The 21,397-nt window shown below is 37.0% G+C and overlaps 1 protein-coding gene and 1 long non-coding RNA gene across 2 annotated transcripts in view; both read right to left on the reverse strand.

The window, feature by feature from the left end:
- LOC149678708 (uncharacterized) overlaps positions 1–21,397 on the reverse strand; it is a 293,673-nt gene that overhangs the window by 118,419 nt on the left and 153,857 nt on the right. The gene's annotated exons all lie outside the window — the stretch shown is intronic.
- Positions 13,393–17,885, reverse strand: LOC149678711 (uncharacterized). Its single transcript, XM_089836653.1, has 2 exons — positions 14,120–17,885; positions 13,393–14,057 (listed from the first exon to the last, which is right to left on the reverse strand). The coding sequence occupies exons 1-2, from the start codon at positions 17,855–17,857 to the stop codon at positions 14,055–14,057; spliced, it is 3,741 nt and encodes a 1,246-aa protein (XP_089692779.1). The 5' UTR covers positions 17,858–17,885; the 3' UTR covers positions 13,393–14,054.

The following is a 21,397-nucleotide window of genomic DNA, read 5'->3' on the forward strand; positions in this document are numbered from 1 at the left end:
GAAGTACCTTAGAATTTTCATGATCGACTGCTAAGCGAAATAAAAACAATTTGATTTTTATTTTTATAAACTGTTTTAGGTACAAACTTATAATTTGGTTATAGAGGTAGGTCTATTAAGAACTATTAGTTAATGAAAATTCAGACTTCCATCTTTAACCAAAACGAAGATACATGGGGTTAAAAGTGTCTAAATTGCTTCGAGAAAAGAGTTTTTGAAGTGCTATTGGCGAGTGCACGGAATGGCTAATTTATCCACTCAGATAAGTGCTATGCACGCAGATAACTTCCCTCCCATTTAGTTGGGGAATTTTTCTAGGGGCCCGACCCATAACTTTTCCCGGGGCCCGCAAAGTCTCTCGACGGCCCTGAACAACTGTTATGATTAGACATGTTACAACAGAAACGGGTATCAATGGTGAGGATTTTGTATATAAATGCAGTTTTTTAAGGACTGCAAAGCAAAACTTGTTTTTCTATAATATCTGTTCCTTATTGGGGAGAAACGTTATTTAGGAAATAAATTAGTTCGGGAATTGTCAAACTCAATCGTAACTTACAGTTGGAAAGGTCGGAAAATACAATGCACTGCATAAAAGCGCTTTATGCTAAATATTCGTTTAAACCGCGCAGTGGCGTCGCTAGGCCTTTTTTGGGGGGGGGGCGGCTATAGCCCCCTCAAATTCAAAGCTTAGCCCCCAAAATAATCCGTAAACCCTATACCAAAACTTGCTGTTAGCAGCCTAAAATTCTGTAGCAATATATAAAAAAAATTTAATATCAAACAGTAAAATTTTGAATTAAAAAACAGATGGAGACAAGTAAAATGTTTCATGTTCTTTCGATGGGAGTGTGGACTAAAAGCTAACCAAAACTAAAAATAAACTTAAGACGAGTGAAAATCCTTCATAATCGGTTCCGAAGTCTTTATCAATAAAAGGTTGTATATCTTTAAAATACGTATAATTTAACGTTGACACAAATTTAAGGATAGTTTTAAAGGTCTACAGATTTTCCAATGAACCCATTATGCAATTTTTCATATTAAGTTCTTATAATAACTTCAAATAGTTTGCCGAGATTTAGTCCCCCCCCCCTCAAATTTCAAACCCTAGCGACGCTACTGAAACCGCGTGAAACTACCTGATAATTATAAAAATTCTCCCGGTATTTAACTGTGATAATTTTAACCCTAAAGTTTAGCCATAGATATAGCAAGACAAAAAGTAGGATTAGCCTAAAAGGTTTTTTTTTAAAAAGTCACGTTACCTAAATTTGGGAATATGAAATGGTGACTTTGAGCGCGAGATTTGAATAGGTGTTACTATAAAGTATCTTCGGTCTTGATCAACTTGTTAATATGGGATGAAAACCACGAGACATGAAGCATTTTAAGAATAGCCGTAATCACGTGGGAATTTAATTTTATTTTCTTACGCTACATGGTACTCTAGTTTCTCTAGGTCACGTGAGTACCATATTTTCGGTCCCCCTCCGAATTTATAGTTTCGCCTATTGAAACTTTTAATAAAACGTATAGCACGTGCTGGCGCATGAGCAAGCGCGTGGTTTAAAATGATTTTTTTAAACCTATACAAAAAGTTCAACTTAACTTTACACTACGAGAAAATAGATACTATACCTTTCCAGCCTTTGCTATTGCTGTAGAGCTAGGTTGTTAAAAAGTGTACGCCCTTGGTCGCGAAACCTTGGGTCTAACTCGCAAAAATTTATCCACCTCTTAATATTAAGCACCATAGAGATTAACATTACGATTTCGGATTGAATGCAAATAGAAAATCCCGTCAGGATGGGCTATATTTTCACCCCTTTCACCACTCCAAATGGCGGGAAGTCGATGGTACCAGATAAAGTTATTGTGGAAAACGATCAGAACGGGAAAAGACTTTTCAAATAATCATTGCTAAAGAACTGAAAAGACATATAAATACTTAACCAATGCCATTAATATCAACATAATTAAAAAAAAGATAGATTATTAGAATTAAAAAGGAACAGAACTAGTAAAGGGTTTGAGAAATTTTCTACGTGACAAAAATCGAAAATATCATCAAGGACATCATTCTTAAACTAGGAAAATATATTTCTCTTCATTTCTACTCTATTATTAAATATGGTGCTACTATTATACCATACCTACATCAAATAATTCTGTATTTATTAATTTTATTTTCATCTAAAACATATCTCTTTTAACGTTAAAATTCATCTTGAGTTTTAGTGTTGCGTTTATAGACCTGTTCACATTAAGGGCCGCGCATGAGAAGTTGCAATGTTTGGGGGCGCTTCTATGGAGTTAAACGTGTAAACTAAACTACGATGGACGTATGGGAGACCTTTTGAAATTTAATATTAAAATAAAATGCCTAGTATTTAAAACCGAGATAGTACAATTAAAATCATGTTAAGAAATAAAGTGTTTAAGTTCTAATGGAAACGGTGCATTGATATTAGTGGGCCGCTATAACTCACTAAGCCTTGGCGACGGTACGGGATCGGCGGACATAGCCAATGCCGTGCCGTGCCCGGCCCCGAAAGCGCCGCGTATAACACGCTCGTAAGCCTTAGCGCCCAATTTGGTCTGTAGAATATTATAAACTACCCCAATTTTACGTCTATCAATTGAATTCGATAAAATTTCACCTCGGAAGTTCAATTAATACTTTTACAACAAGTAATACAACACTGTTTTATAAAAATAAACTCGAATGCGTAGCAAATAAGGCAAAAGGAATGGTTAAAAGTACTGCACTGCCCCCAAACATTCTTTCTACGCATGCTCACCTCTCGAAATTTTTCCCCCCTTTTCACCCCCGCTCTACCGGTGAAAAGGTCTATTGTTGGCATAAAGGTGCTGTATGATTTTTAAGTGAGTCGTTTACCGTTTTGCATATTTCGTTCGATTTTTTTTTAGACTTTGGAACGCTAACTGTTAAAAGACGAGCCAAAACCGCAAATATCCATCCAGGTATTTCTGTAATATGACATTTGCACTACATTTTAAATAAAAGTTCGTCGCAATTCACTTGCGCGTTTAAGAGAAAACATTGATCAAAAATGACTCATTTTGTGCCATTTTTGATAGTCTTATCGCTTTATCTCCAATATTAAGTGATATTAATAATGGACGGTTTGACATAGCATAGGAATGAAGTTCTTTACACATTAAAAACGAAAAACCCACTAGGAGGCTCACTTGGCCACAAGATGGCGCACCCGAAAACTAATTAGTTTGGCAACATCCTACAACTCAGTGTAAGTCAAACATGTATAAATATTAGAGATGGGCTGATACCGATGCCATATCGGTATTGAAGAAATTTTCTAATTGGGTGCAGAATCGCATGCGACACGAAACTGTTGGAATAATCAAAGATTAGTTTTGAATAGGCGTGCGAATGAATTCGTTGTGTGGACAAGCAACGTAACTAGCGCGCGAAGCGATTAAAATACCGTAGTGTGGACAGTGTCCTTCCATTGGATCGAATCCCATTCGACGAAAATTATCTCAAATTTGACATTAATTCAAGCCGTTTGTGCGGTTTCTACGAGGGGTCGGTCATTCATGTAATCGCGTACGATACCCGCGAAATCCAACTTAAGAAATCCGAAATCAATGCTGATTTCGAGATCCCAGAAAAAATCCGAAATCAGTAACGAAATCACAAAATCAACAAAGAAATCACAAAATCAGTAACGAAATCACAAAATAGCAAAGAAATCGCGAAATCCATTACAAAATTCACGAAATCCAAAATCTAAAGAAATCTCAAAATCAGAGAAAATCACGGTAAAAATCTCAAAATCAGAGAAACTCACGGGAAAAATCTTAAAATCCGAGGAAATCAAGGGGAAAAACCTCAAAATCAAGTTAATTATCGCAAAATCCATCGAAATCACGGTAAAAATAGCAAAATTCGACGAAATCACGGGAGAAATTTCAAAATACGACGAAATGCGTTGGATTTTATCAAATTTTGAAATCAAACAAAATCCAACGAAATGAAATTGAATTTCGAAATTCCGTACACTTTCTCCAAAACGTCCGACCCCTCGGGTTTCTAAACTTTCTATCTATTAGGAATATTAATACTTGCTGATGGTCGTCAAAAGTTAATTGAGCAATTTACGTCTCACCGTGGCATAGTGGAAGAGTATTGAACTCTCATGCAATCAGTATCTATAATAGTGTATTGCCAGGTGCAAGCATTTAAACAACTGCTTTTGTTAGAACAAAACCTAAAAGACGAATTTCTAAATTCCGGGCGTTTGTAAAATCTGCTTTAGAAATATATCTATCGTAAAATAGCATTGAAAATTTTATAATCATAAAATCGCACATTTTGGGCTATATTCGGTCCAGTTGGCCAGGAGCGTGAGGACTTACCCTAAGCGATGAGGAAACGCGCAATTGCTTAAACTTTGGTGGAAGCCCTGTCATTGGGAGACTAGACGTTTCTCCTAACTCTAGCCGGAGCCTACGTTAATCAAGGCCCGCGCATAGTCTTCTGGCTATGGGCGGCATTGAGAATACGCGCCTGCTTGTTTTTTGCACTTGATTCTCGAAAGGGGCGCTTTTAGATAGTAAATGTCAAGGGATCTTCCATTTATTTGAATTTGTTGAGCGGGAAGATTAGAGGGATCATGCATAAAAATGGTTGGACTAAAATATTTATTTAAATATAGGAAAGTCATGCATTTCTTATATATTATTATAATAATTCTTAAAAAGATGATAAAATTTATAATAATTATTATTTGAAAGATAAAATTTATAATAATTATTACTAGAAAGACAATTTATTTTGTATGGACAATAAACCAAAATTTCATTCATTCATTATTATTAGAAAGATAAAATTTATAATTATTAAACTAGAAAGATAAAATATAAAATTATTAAACTAGAAAGATAAAATTTATAATTATTAAATAGAAAGATAAAATTTATAATTATTAAATTAGAAAGATAAAATTTATAATTATTAAATTAGAAAGATAAAATTTATAATAATTATTTTTGGAAAGATAAAATTTATAATAATTATTATTATAAAGATAAAATTTATAATAATTATTTTTTGAAAGATAAAATTTATAATAATTATTATTTGAAAGATAAAATTTATAATAATTATTTCTAGAAAGACAATTTATTTTGTATGGACAATAAACCAAAATTTCATTCTTTCATTATTATTAGAAAGATAAAATTTATAATTATTAAACTAGAAAGATAAAATTTAAAATTATTAAACTAGAAAGATAAAATTTATAATTATTAAATTAGAAAGATAAATATCATATTATTAATAGAAAGACGAAAATCATGTTATTTTTATTAGAAAGTTAAAATAATTATAAGAGATAAAATAATAACTATGTAAGAAATACAATAATTATAAATATGCCCTTTCCACCCAGCTGTTATAACGTTCCAGGCAGTTTACGCGCCTTGTTCTCTCCCTCTCTCCCTGTACGAAACATGATTTGGATTGCGACACGTGTTCCAATCACCCGCGAAAAGCAGATTTTAAATTTAAAACCGTAATCCTAAGAGCGCACCAAGCGGCGACAAGCGGCGAACTAAAATGCCAAAAATAAATCCTCGAAGGCTAGGATGCGCGGGCCTTGATTAACGTAGGCTCCGCTCTAGCCAATCGCCTTGTACATTTTAACCCTAACTCACGAAATCATCAGTACACTTGATTCAATTTAGAAATAATTATAGAATGAACGATTTTCACGTAGAGACACATTCTTAAAATCATCAAGTTAGGTTCAAAATCTTTAACTAACTTGTTTATGGCAATTAAAAACAACTGGCGCGTAACCCCGCGGGCAGCCTCCTTTTTCTGTTTACTTTGCTCGATTTTTTTTTCTAGTCGGAATGCGTAATTCGTGTCTGTATGACCTATCCCTACGGGATCTAATGGGAAAGCGCAGAACAATGACGGACATAAAAGGGGTGGGGCTTATTTGTCCACTGACACCGGCGTAAAATTAGAAGCGTAAAATCTCGATTTTTATGCCTTCTGATGGTATATATCTTCTTGTTGAAACTGACTATATTCATTTTGATGATTCCCTTCGGTAAACAAAATAAAAGCGAACAAGTTTAATATTTGTAAATTTATGTATAATAAAACGCACCCACCTGCGCCGGTATTATTAGAGTCTTTATTATAAACTTTCGTTCCGTTGATTGCTTTCAAAAACATAGAAACCATATTATAATTTGAAACAAACGTCTAAATAGTTTCATTTGTATTTATTAATCATATCGACCATTTTCAAGCTGAAAAGATTTTTCTTGTCTGCTTTGAAGATACCTAAAACATCGTTACATTTTAAAAAATATTCCCCAATTACTATTACTTAAAGTCATATAGGCCTATTATCAGTTGCCAACATCATTGATTTGGTTAATTACTTTGTGGCTATATAGAAACATGATAGATTAGAAATTTCAGCGAAATTTCGAAATGCTGACAAATCAACAAGTAAATATTCAATATGTGCCTTTTCCAAGTGTCATCAAAAACAATTAAGTCTAAGAATTTTATATTAATTAATTTGTAAAGCATTACAAGTTAGTTTGAAACGTTAGCACGTTCTGAGCTAATTTCTCCAATTTTCGTGCTGGTTAAGTTCGTAAATTTCTGTTTTATAAAGCGAGGCAGGAATACATAGATTTACTACTGGGAATCTTTAAGAGGCCATAGACCCCACACAAATATCTGATTGACTGTAAGGGGAAGCGCCAAAAACTTTTAAACCACTTGCTCCTCCTTCCTCGCGTCTCATTGGTTATGCGAATGTGTGGGACAGATCGAGATCATGACCTTTTAAGCTGTCGTCTGCATCAGTTTCGGCTCTGAAATGGTCGGGAAGTGCGAGAACTTGGAACAGTTTGACGTTAACAACGTTTTTGAGGCGGAAATTTCTCTAACTGTAACTAAAGTCGACGATTTAGAAGTTAGTGTAGCTCGAAATTCAGTATTGAAAACGAATGCTATAATAAATAATTTTGAGAAAAGATGACGTTTACTTCCCCTTAAACCCTAAGCCTTTGCATAGGGATAATGATGTTTTGTTTTTGTATAACTTTGGTGAAGAGTGGAAGGAATTAAATTGTTACTCCACCCAATATCGAGTTCTTAACTGAAAGCAAGTCTCAAAGTATTTTCGCCTTTTTTTTTCAGAAAAATAATCATAGGTCTACTCGTTCAGACGACGTATCATGTTTACATTCGGGTTCACCGCGCATAGGTCGCGGGAGTCGCGAAAATACGTCAAATAAATTATGCATGACGTCAACGGTGACGGTTTCTACACCTCCTCCCCTTTCCGTCAGACACCCAGGCCCATAAAATGGCCTCTTAAAGATTCCAAGTATTAAATCTATGTATTCCTGAGCGAGGAACATACATGTGTAAAAAAATTCACGGAATCGTCTATAACTCGTTAATGCACTCTATCTATATTCCGATAAAGTTTACGTTTCTGTGTCTGAAGCGCACTGAAAAACGTAAATTGACATTATTTTGGGTGTCGAAATTTGAAAACAATGACATCTATAGAATGAATCTTTCGTAAAAAAAATTAAAAAAGGATTCGCAGGGTCTTTCATGTTCGGTACAGGTTTTGGTTTTAGTCGCAATATATAAGAAGGAAAAAGAAACAAGAGGTTACAAGTAAACCCTTACAATTTTGTCGCGCTTTCTAATGTATTTTAGCAATGTATAATGAACTCCATATTGATATAATAGCAAAGGATAATTATTACAAAAACTATATTTAGGCACTGTATAATTAATGCCTTACTTATATACAGTAACATTGCTAATTAATATTGAAATCGTATAAAGAATATCTCCTCAACAAAATCCGAGATACAACAAACCCCAAAAAATCCTTATTTCTCAGCCTGTTACGGCTACAATGACAGGGAGCCGAACATAAAGAGGTCACACAAAAGACACGTGTCCTTGGAATGACCCATATTAGTTTAAAACACGTTTCCGCACAATTTAAATGAGATCATAGTGTTTAGCAGACGGCATAATGAATTTTAAACTTTTTAGGACGGTCTGAGACAAGGACTAGGCAATATCCCCGTCGGCGTTACAGCGTCACTTTCGGCGAAAATGAGTCAAATAAGGATGAAACCGAATTAAAAATAACGATGAAACCGAATTAAAAAATTAAACACCGTTAGCGGAATGCAGTGAGCAACAAAAAATGTCGAGTCCGCACGTTTAATTACCGAAATTCAAAGAATAACAGCGAAAACATGAGAGTGGAGGTATTTTTAGTAAGGTCTCAAACACAGTTATAGAAAAGCCCCGTCATGAGTCCCGAGGAACAAACAATACGAGCTTTTCCAAGACCTATGGCAAAACGCTGCCAGTAGGTAAAACCAAAAGACGGCGATAACACGAAAAATAGTTTAAATCACTGAAAATTAAGTTTGATTACCGTTAACGGAAGGCTTTAGAAGTCGTTATGTGCAAAAATCAAACGAAGCCAACTCGATCACGCGCTCAGCAAAAAAAATCCTTATTTCTCAGCCTGTTACGGCTACAATGCGGCTCTGGAGCAATGAGATAGATCTCTATGAGATAGATAGAGTTACAATTCAAATACTTGCGTATGCGTATTTTATTTAACACGTTTAAAAACTATCTCGACAGCTTGTTACACAGATTATAGCAGCAGACGTTAATAAAAAAAGTTCTTAGGGTGGCGCCACCCGTATTTGATAAAGATTCATGCTCGATAAAAGGTGTATTGCGAAACGTCGATCTCGAGATCTCACGTTGTGACTCTAGGTTTCATCAAAAGTCTGATAAGACTTCATACAAAAAGTACTTAACTGATCCTCGGTTCTAGCTGTGGCAATAGAAAACATGTAATTTACACTGCAGACGACGGTAGTCTACACTAACCAATGAGAATGAGATACCCAAATTCAAAACTAGCCAATAGCTAGGCGAATTATCCGGAAGTTCTGAAAGTAGTACGAAGTGAGGTTGATGAGAACAAACGGTTTGAACTCGGGTCGTCTTAGGTCTTTCAAGTTTCAACTAGTTTCGACGACATTTTAAATCTAGATGTTTCTCAGTGTTTCCCTAAACATTTCTTAGCATCAGGTAAGTAAATAATTGCAATTTAAAAGTTTTTATATAAAAAACCCAAGGAAAGATAACTTTCGGCAATTTTTAAGAATAGCCCCTGCTCGGAATTTTTTTTTTTTTTTTTTTTTCTGATGTAGTTTGATAAGAGAAAAAATATGGTGCTAAAATTTTTCGGCGCAAATAAAGAGAAGTTTAAAAAAAATTGTTTTTAAGGGTGGCAGTTTGAACCAAACCTAACCTAATCGAACGTAGACAACGAAATAAATGAGATTTATAGCAATTTGAACAAAATTTTATTTAGAAAAACGAAAAAATTGTCAGGAAAAACATTTTTTTGAATTTTTTTTTTTAAATCTTTTTTTTTTGAATTTTTTTTTTTTGAATTTTTTTTTGAATTTTTTTTTTTTGATATTTAATTTTAAAGAAAAGGTTTAAAACTTAGTCTTTTGGGGCTGGCCCTGCAGCTTCTAAATCTTCTTCGGATGGCTTTGAGGGATCATATAGTAGGGCGGCTGCCTCCAAAAACGCCAAATAGGCATTTTTGTTTTCCCTACGGGCCCACATCCGGAACATGTACATGGCGAAGTATCCAAAGTAAAAATGCTTCCTTCGCCCTCCTCTTGGCATTGCGGCTTTAGCGTGTGCCCAAGCGCCTTCAATTTTATTGGTGTGAACGCCGGACACTGGATCTTTAAAATTTTTTGAGTGGTTCACTGTGTAGTGCTGGAATCCTTCCTGGTCTAATTTATCATAAGATTTCCAACAATCCGTGTGGATTGTAGTACCAGGAAGGATCCAGTTCTTCAGTATCGGAACCAGTGTCGCGGCGTCCCTTTTCTCTACTGGCACCATAAAAAATCTGCCCGACTCCCTCTCTACTCCTCCTAGGACCCACTGTCCCTCCACTCTTTTTCCACGATTGTACTTTCTCTTCCCAAATTTGGATTCATCCACCTCCACTGTTTTTCCTTCGCCACCAATCACTTCATTTCGGCGAAACACCGCGTCATAAGCCACTTCACGACAAAAATTTTGCCAGTCGACAAGAGTCGTTGCCGAGACGTAGATTTCTCGCGAGACATATGTCTGCGGGTTCACATTGTACACATAATAGTGGGCAATGAGAAGAATTTCTCTAAAACTCAATTTTGATCTTTCAAAGAACGAGTTTTTCCTTATGGAAATTTCGGTGGAACACACCTTTCTCTCCTTCTTTTTTGGCACTTTTCTCTTTCTTTGGCATCGCCAAACATGCTCATCAATGGTATTTTCCCTAACGGATAGTACCATTGGTTCATTGCAAACGCTGCAAATTCTAGAAGTGGCGATTAACTTCTTTTCTATTAACCACTGGATAACATCAATTTTTTTTACACATATCGTGTATTTCGAAAGAGGTTATTAGCTCAGCTTCTGATACTAACACTTCTTCCTCCGAAGATGAAGATGTCTCCGAAGAAGTCGACATTTTTATTTTTAAAATGAAATACTTTTGGAAATTTTTGGATGACCGTGCAAACGAAATTTTGAGGAGAAATGAATGTTTCCGAAATTTTCTTAACATTTTAGAGAAGTAAAATTACACCAATGTGTGAAAAATAGACAGGAAACAGGCAATAAGATAAGGCAAAAAAAAAAAGAACTAAAAACACCTGAAAATTTCTGGAAAAGGAGGGTAGCTATGGTTTTTGTTTCCTAACCATTTTCACACCAATGTGTGAAAACAAGATGGCCCCGGCCAGATTACACTTTTTACCGCCCTCTAGTGACTAGAATTAGTATTACTATATTCATCATAAAATGACCCCGGCTAATTTATAATTTTCGGTTATCTTTTCACTGTTTATAAAATAGCATTCCTATTAGAATGAAACAAACTGTGCAAAATCTCGCAAATACAACACCTGTATCATTATTTTGCACATTAAACTTATTTATTTATTTAAAATCAATCTAGTAAGAATTTGCTTTACAGTTTAATTAAATAAGTAACTAACAAATTTCTGTCCTATGAGTGAAGTGGAACCTAATATTTGTAGGATAATATATATGACTGGGAGCCAAAATTATTCAATGATTGCACGCTTATTCCAATATACAACCATAGCGTAGAATTAGCCCCCAGTCATGTTGTCTTGAAATAGGGTACCATCCTAATAGAAAAACCTGTCTAATGATTAAGAAGTATGCATCAGCAGATTTCTTTAACAAAATTGTTAGATTAACTGCTTACTAATTCAAATTAAACTGGAATATCAGTAGTTGGGGGGCCTTGACTCCTCTATTTGTGCATGAACGCTTTAGAAATCCAGCGTTCATGATTTGTGAAAAAATCATTTGCAGTGTTGGCTATCTTACAACCTACTGTTGATCAGGTTGTTTAAACTTACTGTTTATGTTGTAGTTTAATCCGGAACGTTGTTATCTAGTAGTTCGATCAAGCGTTGATGTAGAAGCATATTAGCAGATCTCTTTTTCTAGGACCTGATGAAGCTTAAATGGTAGTCTTTCTCAAGGTTCCCAAGCCTTATATATGGGTGTCTTTCTCAAGGATCCCAAGCCTTATTTGGGTGTCTTTCTCAAGGATCCCAAGCCTTATTTGGGTGTCTTTCTCAAGGATCCCAAGCCTTATTTGGGTGTCTTTCTCAAGGATCCCAAGCCTTATTTGGGTGTCTTTCTCAAAAATCCCAAGCCTTATATGGGTGTTTTTCTCAAGGATCCCAAGCCTTATATGGGTGTCTTTCTCAAGGATCCCAAGCCTTATATGGGTGTCTTTCTCAAGGATCCCAAGCCTTATATTGGTGTCTTTCTCAAAGATCCCAAGCCATATATATGGGTGTCTTTCTCAAGGATCCGAAGCCATATATATGGGTGTCTTTCTCAAGGATCCGAAGCCATATATATGGGTGTCTTTCTCAAGGATCCGAAGCCATATAAATGGGTGTCTTTCTCAAGGATCCGAAACCATATATATGGGCGTCTTTCTCAAAGATCTTAAGCCACATATATATGGGCGTCTTTCTCATAGATCCCAAGCCATATATATGGGTGTCTTTCTCAAGGATCCCAAGTTAACCATTTAACTTGTCGTTGCAGTTTCATCTGCATACGGCAGATCAAGTTGTTCAAACTTAACTACGGTTGATTTATTAGCATGTATGTGGACTTCTTTTAAAGAATCCCAAATCTATTATGGGTGTCTTTCTCAAGGATCCCAAGCCTTATATGGGTGTCTTTCTCAAGGATCCCAAGCCTTATATGGGTGTCTTTCTCAAGGATCCCAAGCCTTATATTGGTGTCTTTCTCAAAGATCCCAAGCCATATATATGGGGGTTTTTCTCAAAGATCCCAAGCCATATATATGGGTGTCTTTCTCAAGGATCCGAAGCCATATATATGGGCGTCTTTCTCAAAGATTTTAAGCCACATATATATGGGCGTCTTTCTCATAGATCTTAAGCCACATATATATGGGCGTCTTTCTCATAGATCCCAAGCCATATATATGGGTGTCTTTCTCAAGGATCCCAAGTTAACCATTTAACTTGTCGTTGCAGTTTCATCTGCATACGGCAGATCAAGTTGTTCAAACTTAACTACGGTTGATTTATTAGCATGTATGTGGACTTCTTTTAAAGAATCCCAAATCTATTATGGGTGTCTTTCTCAAGAATCCCAAGCCTTATATGGGTGTCATTGTCAAGGATCCCAAGCCTTATATGGGTGTCTTTCTCAAGGATCCCAAGCCTTATATGGGTGTCTTTCTCAAGGATCCCAAGCCCACCATTGACTTTGTAGTTGTGAATTCATTTGGATAGCATAGATCTTGAAGTTTCTTCTAAAAAATGTGTTGGACTGTTAATCTTGTAGTTTGACCCATATCACTGATGATCATGTAGTTTCATCAAGATGACTATTGACCTTGTAGTTTCATCAAGATCACTGTTGACCTTATAGTTTCAACAAGATCAGTGTTGACTTTGTAGTTTCATCAAGATTACTGTTGAACTTGTAGTTTCATCAAGATTACTGTTGACCTTGTAGTTTCATCAGATCATATTCTTTCATGTCATAGCTTCTGGGTTATTTCAAATGTAAACATATTCCTTTATGATAAGAATAGTAACATTCTCGATAACTAGCGCTGAAAAGGGTGGAAAATTTTTCATCAGCAAATGCCAAATCAAGTTGAGTACCACCATCAGTTGATTGCTTCAAGCTGAGACCTTGTAAAAGTTGAAACCCATTATCAGAGAAGAAATCAACTAGTTTCTGAGATTCAAGAGACGATGTCTCAAGAAGGTTAATGTTGAAGTCGCCAACAATGACGCTGGGAATATCTTCATCATAATAGTCCGCCACACATTTTCCAATACCATATATTATGTCTCGAATGTTGCAATGTGGTGAACAGTAAAGTGCTAGGACAGAAAGGCATAAATCGCCTAACATTCCAGAAAACCACAAGCATTCAATATGACAGGTTCTTGACGGTTCGGCAGTGTACCGACGGATCCTGGTGTGAGTTACATTTTCTTTGATGTAAGCTGATACTCCATATGGTTTTCGTCGAGACTCAAGAGGAAGTCGAATACCATTTAGCTCAGAAAATCCAGGGATTTTAAAATTGTCAGCCTCTTTGGCCCAGGTTTCCACTAGAAATACCATATCTGATTCCATTATTTTGAGATCTGAGATGACATCCGGTAAATGGCAATTTAAAGACTGTACGTTATGTACATAAATAGATATTCTTTTATCCAAAATAGATAGAATCAATGGACAATCTTTTCGAAGTCGCTCCATCTCTAAGGCAACAGCGTCTTTACTTTTAACCACTGGTTTAGGCGCTGTGAACTTTCCCACGATGAACAAACCGTTTGAAGTTTTGGCTCTACTACAGGCAACGTATAATTGAGACCTTTTAATACTTCTCTTTTGACCGAGATGAACAACTACTTCGGAGTATGTGTCTCCTTGACTCTTGTGTACCGTAATAGCTTCGGCAATTACTAGAGGATACTGCTTTCTTGATACGTAGATGTTTTTCTGTCCTGATCGTCTGGTGAAACTTCTAACGATCTTCTCAATAGGCGTCCATAATTCGTTAATGTTATTGGCTGCCATTAATCCTTGAAACTGCGCTCTAGTCTCTTTTCCAGTCTTTTCATCATTAAATTCGATCCAAACTCGAACAGGGACCTGTTCACCTTTTCGATTTTGACTATACTGTATTTTTCGTAATCTTCCAGTTGCACCATTTACTAGGCCATCGGCAGTGTTCAAATTGTTGGTGATCATGTACCTGATACCAACCATTAGACTTAATTCTCTTGGTAAACCGCTGGTTTCTTGGGTTTTCAAGGTTTTTACTGCTTCAAGAATTCTTGTTTTGATTTCATTGCTAGCGTCACCCGTAGCCGAGTCAAATGCAACTGAGCATACCTTTTCAGCATTCTGTGAACATAGCTTTAATTCATTAAACGCATTTACTTCATCATTTGTTGCAAACAAATGAAGGGATTCCAGAGGCAGAGGTCTTGAAATAGATGTTTCCAGGCTTCGAAACAAATCGATGTCGGCGGGTGTCATCTCTCCCATGGACATTCGATTTAAAGCCATAGCGAATATTTTGTCATCTTTTTGTCTCATAATTTCGTCAAGCTCATACAGCTTAAATTCTTCCCACAGTGGACTTCCAATTAGCGCCGCATAGGGGTTATTCTTCTCCTTTAAGGGCATGAATGTGTAATTATCCCCAACAGGTGGTAATTGGTTGTAGTCTCCCACGAGAATAACTGAAATACCACCAAAATGCTTTGAAGATCCGAAGATTTGTTGGGCTCTTACATTAATATAATTGAAGATTTTGGCTCCACACATAGATATTTCATCTATTATCAGAAGTTTCAGGCCTAAAAGAGAACACCTTTTTCTGTTCAAAGTGTCATTGTCCAAAGGGTTCATCTTGCCGGAAAATTGATTAGTTGGCAAGTTAAAGGCAGAGTGAAGAGTGACACCATCAATATTAAAAGCCGCTTTACCGGTGAACGCTGTTCTTAAAACGGATAATCGTGATGGATCAGCACCAGGCCTGTTCTTTTCATGTCTGGATACGGCCTCAAAAATGGCTTGAATCAAGAGACTTTTTCCAACACCAGCACCCCCTGTAATGAGAATCCTCAAAGGTTCTTCTTGAGATGTTTTGAAATGATTAAGCACGTAGTAAAAAATCTCTCGCTGCTTCAAGTTAAGTTTTCGAAGCATGCTGTAATATTCTTCATGGTTCACCAGAGTAATTGTTGGAGTGAAATCGGCAGTGCTTGTCTGTTGAATATCAGAAGTTATGTCACAAACAGCTTCTTGAAGAGAGTTGACATAGTATTGTGGATCATCCAAAGTGAAACTTCTGTCACGTTCGTTTTGATGTTCAATCATAGGTTGAATATTTTGAACTTCATTTGTATGTTGGTTTTCTCTTACTTCTTGAATCATTTGGTCCAGATCCAAATCATCAATTTCACTTATAAATTCCCTTCTAGCTTGAGATATTTCCAGCTTATGGGCTTCATAGATTTCTTCAACGTTAGCTTCTAGTAATTCGGTTTCCTCACAACGCCAAGGTAAAAATAACATCAGTTCCACTCGACAGTAATTTTTGAGATCTTTTACCATACTGTACTTTTTGAATCTGATTACTTTGGCCTGCATCCTTTTCCTGACGTATCCTGAAGAATCTTTCAGCTCAAGAGACGTTTCCACAGAAGTCGTTTCAATTTCTTGGTCTTCATCTTCGTTCAAATTTTGGGTTCTTCTATTGCGTTTGGTTCGGGAAAACTCATACCATGAGGCGAAAGCGGCTAGACTGAGATTTTCCAGTTCATCCGGTCTCGCAACGTAGTGCTCGATGATGCCATCAGAAAAAACGTCAGTACTATCATCGGGCAATAATTCCAATTCAGATGGCCTTTTCAGAATGTGCACCCTCTCTTCTGGTGGTGAAGTGTTTATGAAAACGTGAGCACGACTGCTCCGACAAATTGGTATGGAAAGAAGTATGTAGCAGCATTCTTGGGCGCTAATTTCTTCACAATGAATGAATTTATTAGCAATAACCTTTAATCTCTCTTTTATACCACTGCCTTTATTTTTTGCGTCTTTGATAGCTTCTCTGAGAAGCATTGACATACCCTTTTGGGCTTTACCAATGTAGGAAACGATATACATGAGACAGGCGTACGGGTCTAAGACGTATTGGAGATCCATATTAGCGTTCCATAACTCCAAAATCTTCTTGTTGTATGGATTGATTCTAATTTCTTTTGGTGATCTTTTAAGAAGTACAGTGCACCTTCTAATTGGATAAGTTACAGCTGCAATATATTCCTCTTCCGTCACGCTCAGAGTTTCCAAAAATTCTTCAAATGTTTCCGGTGCAGTTTCAACACACAATTTCTCGATAGCATTTCGCACCAATTTGCTTAAGGCTTCAACCTCTTCAACGTTTTCGATTTCATCACGTTTAGAAGGGTCGTAAATAATGGTTCTTCCCATTGGAGGAAAAGGTATTCCAAAACGACACGATGACTGTCCACTATCATTCTTCTTACGACAGGTTTTGGAATGCTTGTGGGTTTGCAGCTTGACCAAGTTGTTCCATTTTTCACTTCCATCCCCCTTCGAGCAAGTAATGTTGGAATCAATGAATATGATAACCTCTTCCAGATTGGAGTTATCGGTTCTCAATTGTGGAGCGTTTTTATTCCAGAGGAGAATATGAGCGTGTGGTGATCCCCTCATTTGGAACTCAATTCTAATATAGTAATCATCAATGGTACCAATCGGTGACTCCTTGCTTCGTAGAAACTTGAAAAATTCTCTCAGACGATAATCAAAATATCTGCTGCAGGTGACAGGGTCCTCGTTGATAAGCTTAGCTCTCTCCATAAATCCCAAGGTTTTGACATATTCTTTCGCAGTGTCTCGCGGGTGTCCGGCAATGACGCACAAGGACTCCAAAAGCTCTTCCCATTTCGACTCAGCCGCACTCAAAGTGAGGAACCACGTAGGATTACCAAGTTGACGAACCATAGCCAAAAGATCTTTCTCACGTTGTTGTAAATAGCCAGGGGAAGATCTGACGCTTTCTAAAACTTTGTAACCATCATCGTGTTTCACCAAGGAATCCAAACTTCCAGGTGCTGTTAATGCTCCCGCTGTGTATGGTTGGCCGGCTTTGGACTTTGTTTTTCTCATGCAAATATTAGTAGCGCTTCGTAGTTTTGACGATACTAATTTAACATAGGAATAACATATTTTCGGAATATTCGAAGCACAACGCCTGTCGCTGCATCTGAACTCCCATTTTATTTGTTGTGTGTATGTTGCCTTCGGTGGTAGCATCAAGGTTTGGCCAGCGTAAATTTGCGGGAAAGAAAGGTATTCAGAGTCTTCATCATAAAGAATAGATTGTGGTCTCTGCCCTTCTCCAGGCGCATAAGCAATACTTTCAATCTGAGGTGTAATTAGATCTTCAGAAGAAAGCAAAAGGGTATCTCTGTTGCCATTATTTAATGGAGTTTCTTCATCAATTTCGTCCCATTCCTCGTCGCTGTCAAGTACTTGTTGAGGTTCTGCTACAGCATTCTCTCGTAGATCTCTACCAATAGAGGGTGTGTTGCTTGCTACAATTGGCATGTCTTCTTCATTTGATACGAAATCTATGCTATTTGATTGGCTGAATTCCAAAGCCACGTCATCTGGAACTGTAACTTCATGTTTTAAATATATCGGAGTTGTTATTAGGAACTTTAAGGCATCCATAATTTTTCTGGGACGAACGGTTTCAAACATATAGTGGTGTTGATATTCCTTCTTCCTCATGAGTTTAATTTGAACAACTTGAGTGTCACTGGGACTTCTGGGTAGAATTGAAACTGAAGAGTCGATTGAAACGGGTACATTTACGACATTACCGCGAATGCCTCTTTGCTGATCAACTCCTAGTTTTCTTATCTGCATAAATGGTAATCGAGGAGATATCATTCTATACTCCAGTTCCGTTAGATTTTTCAACTCTGAAGGTAATTCGGGAAAAATGTAGCCATTTTCTTTAGAGAGTGGTGGTACTTTCTTTCGAGAAATACAGCTGTGGCAAGAACTACACAACAAAATATGCGACGGTAGCACGTTTTGACGTATTCCTTCAACTGCTAAGTATTTAGCTGAGTCTATTCTTTTAACAGAAGTAAGGAAAAATAGTCCAGAACAGCATTCGCATACATGATCTGGACCATCCAATATATTTTGGAGATAGGTATTTTCATAATATTGTGGATCTTGTTTTCCAAAGGTTCTTCTTTCATGATCTCTTATAAGCTCCCTCTGGACAGAACCTTCACGTCTAATTTGCCTTCTAGAGTTGTCTCTCTGTAATTCAGATTCAGCGTAGAACGGATCTTGACGCCTAATTTGTCTTGTACGATTGTCTCTCTGGATTTCACTTTGTATATAATTGGAATCTAGACGTCTATTCTGTCTCGACAAATTATCTCTTTGATTTTCAGCTTGAGCATAGGCTTCATTTCCCCTTCTTAATTTTTTAGACCTTCTATCTCTCTCCAACTTAGACGGAATAGTACTATTTGTGGGGCCATGGCTAGTTGAAGGGCCATAAAAAATTGGGGGACCTTGGCTAGTTGAAGGGCCATAAAAAATTGGGGGCCCTTGGTTTGTTGAAGGGCCATGAAAAATTGGGGGCCCTTGGTTTGTTGAAGGGCCATGAAAAATTGGGGGCCCTTGGCTTGTTGAAGGGCCATAAAAAATTGGGGGCCCTTGACTTGTTGAAGGGCCATAAAAAATTGGGGGCCCTTGACTTGTTGAAGGGCCATAAAAAATTGGGGGCCCTTGACTTGTTGAAGGGCCATAAAAAATTGGGGGCCCTTGACTTGTTGAAGGGCCATAAAAAATTGGGGGCCCTTGACTTGTTGAAGGGCCATCAAATATTGGGGGACCTTGGCTTGTTGAAGGGCCATCAAATATTGGGGGACCTTGGCTTGTTGCAGAGCCATCAAAAATTGGCGGACCTTGGCTTGTTGCAGAGCCATCAAAAATTGGCGGACCTTGGCTTGTTGCAGAGCCATCAATTATTGGGGGACCTTGGCTAGTTGAAGAGCCATCAATTATTGGGGGACCTTGGCTAGTTGAAGAGCCATCAATTATTGGGGGACCTTGGCTAGTTGAAGAGCCATCAAATATTGGGGGACCTTGGAATGTTGAGCAGTCCTGGTGCTTTGAAAGGTTTGTTAAAGGACTATCGAATGTAGAGTTGTTATTTTTTTTTCTTTTTTTCAGCATACATTTGTCGGCGACGTGCATTTTCTTTTTCTTTATATTCTGAATTCTGGCGTAATCTCCTCATTCTTTCTTTCGGTGATTCTTTGTCATTTGAAGCCATTTTATAACTCTGTTTAGTTCAACTTATCAAAATACACTATAATGTTTGAGGAATAACTTATTTCGTTAGTGTTATTATTATAAATGTACAGAAATAGATAGGATAGTTTAAAATAAAAATTTAGAAGATAGTGATCTTGCTTGGATCAAAAAATTATTTAAAGTGAATAGGCTTAACAATGTTGAATTGCGATAGTTTATAATAATTTACAACCTAGTAAAATAAAGTAAAGGGAAACTTAAAATTTAGAGAATGAAAAATTAAAAACGTTATAGTTTAGCAAGTGCTGCAAGCAGTTAGCAACTTTAACGCTGTACAGTACAAGGCTTAATAATATGAGAAGTTTGAGAACAACTGGGAACTGGCCCCGAGTTGTTTTACACTACAAGAGAATAATTAGATTAAAGATATAGCTAAAAAAACTACAATAAATGTGATCTTGCTTAGATCACCAAATAATACTTAGCTGCAATAATTATTATTTAAGTCTTCAAAGTAAATCATTCGGCGATATATGTTATGAAGTCAAGAAAGACTCAAAAGTCGATAACGTCACGTGACGTTCGCAGGTAAAAACCGCAGGCTGGGCAGAGAGAATTTAAAAGGGGAGTGGAAGGGGTGGTTTGGAATGTAGCGCAACGTCGTCTGCTAAACGTTATCTAGGCAGGTCGATTTCCGGTATGATGCGTTTGTAATAGATAGATTTTAGAACACGTGACCGGAAACTCGCCTACCCCAAAAAGCTCAACGCGACATCTTGTTTGGGCGTCATCACGTTTAATAGAGTCAAAGGGGGGGGCCTTCCACTCCCCTTCTAAATTCTCTCTGGGCTGGGCCGGAAATAAGCACATTTTATTGGACCATGTCCAATGTCCTACTGGACATTGTCCAATAAAATTTTAAAATGCCCCATAATTTTATTAAAAACTTCCCGAAGTTTTGATAGCTTAACTATGAAAATGTGACACTATTTTTGCTCAATCCAGTGGACATAAAATTTATGTCATAAATTTTGAAGTCAAAGGGGACGTCACTGGATACATGTACCATAAATTTTTTTTCTTATTTCCGGCCCTGACCGCAGGTGCAGTGCACGAGTTTGAATTTCGGAAAAGCTAGACACTTATCTCACGAATCTTAGATCCTCCCCCAACAGAAAGCTCCCTATTTTGTAGATGGATACTGGTTCCAATTTCAAATATTTATTATTTTATTTTAAAATCAAAACATTTGTGGAAGGTTTCTTGATGTCGGATGTGTGGCGCACTCCTGTAAGCCAAGCTACTGGGCGACAAAGTTTGGGGGAATAAGGGACTTGTCGGCGATGCTCTCCTAAAGGTGACGACTACCCCGTGTCCGCAGGCGGTGACTTACCCCATTTCCATCATCCGTCACCACCTGTACAAACCATAACTCCTTCCCTGTTTAATCACATACGACCGCTTCACTCACGGCCCTTCAGAGTGGGCCGCGTTGGGTCTCCCGCTCTAAAATGCTCTAGTAGGCAGTGTGAAAAAAAGAAAAAAATATTTCTTGATGACGTAGTTTTAGTTCAAATGTTTTGAAAATTGATAACGAAAACGCATGGTCTTTGCCAAGTAGAGCAAACTCCAATTGATGCTAATAAAGATTTAAATCTCAATATTGAACAAATGATCAAATAGGCGCATGTCAGTCAATTTACAACCATGTCCAGCTTTTATTTAAAAACAAAAATCATTCAGCTTGAATTGAGTCAACATGTACCAAATCTTAAAGTCATTTACATTTTAATAAAAACA

Source organism: Phalangium opilio, unplaced genomic scaffold (genome assembly GCF_054372755.1).
Source record: "Phalangium opilio isolate 3A_F unplaced genomic scaffold, DU_Popi_V2 ptg000042l_1, whole genome shotgun sequence".
NCBI classification, from domain to species: Eukaryota; Metazoa; Arthropoda; class Arachnida; order Opiliones; family Phalangiidae; genus Phalangium; species Phalangium opilio.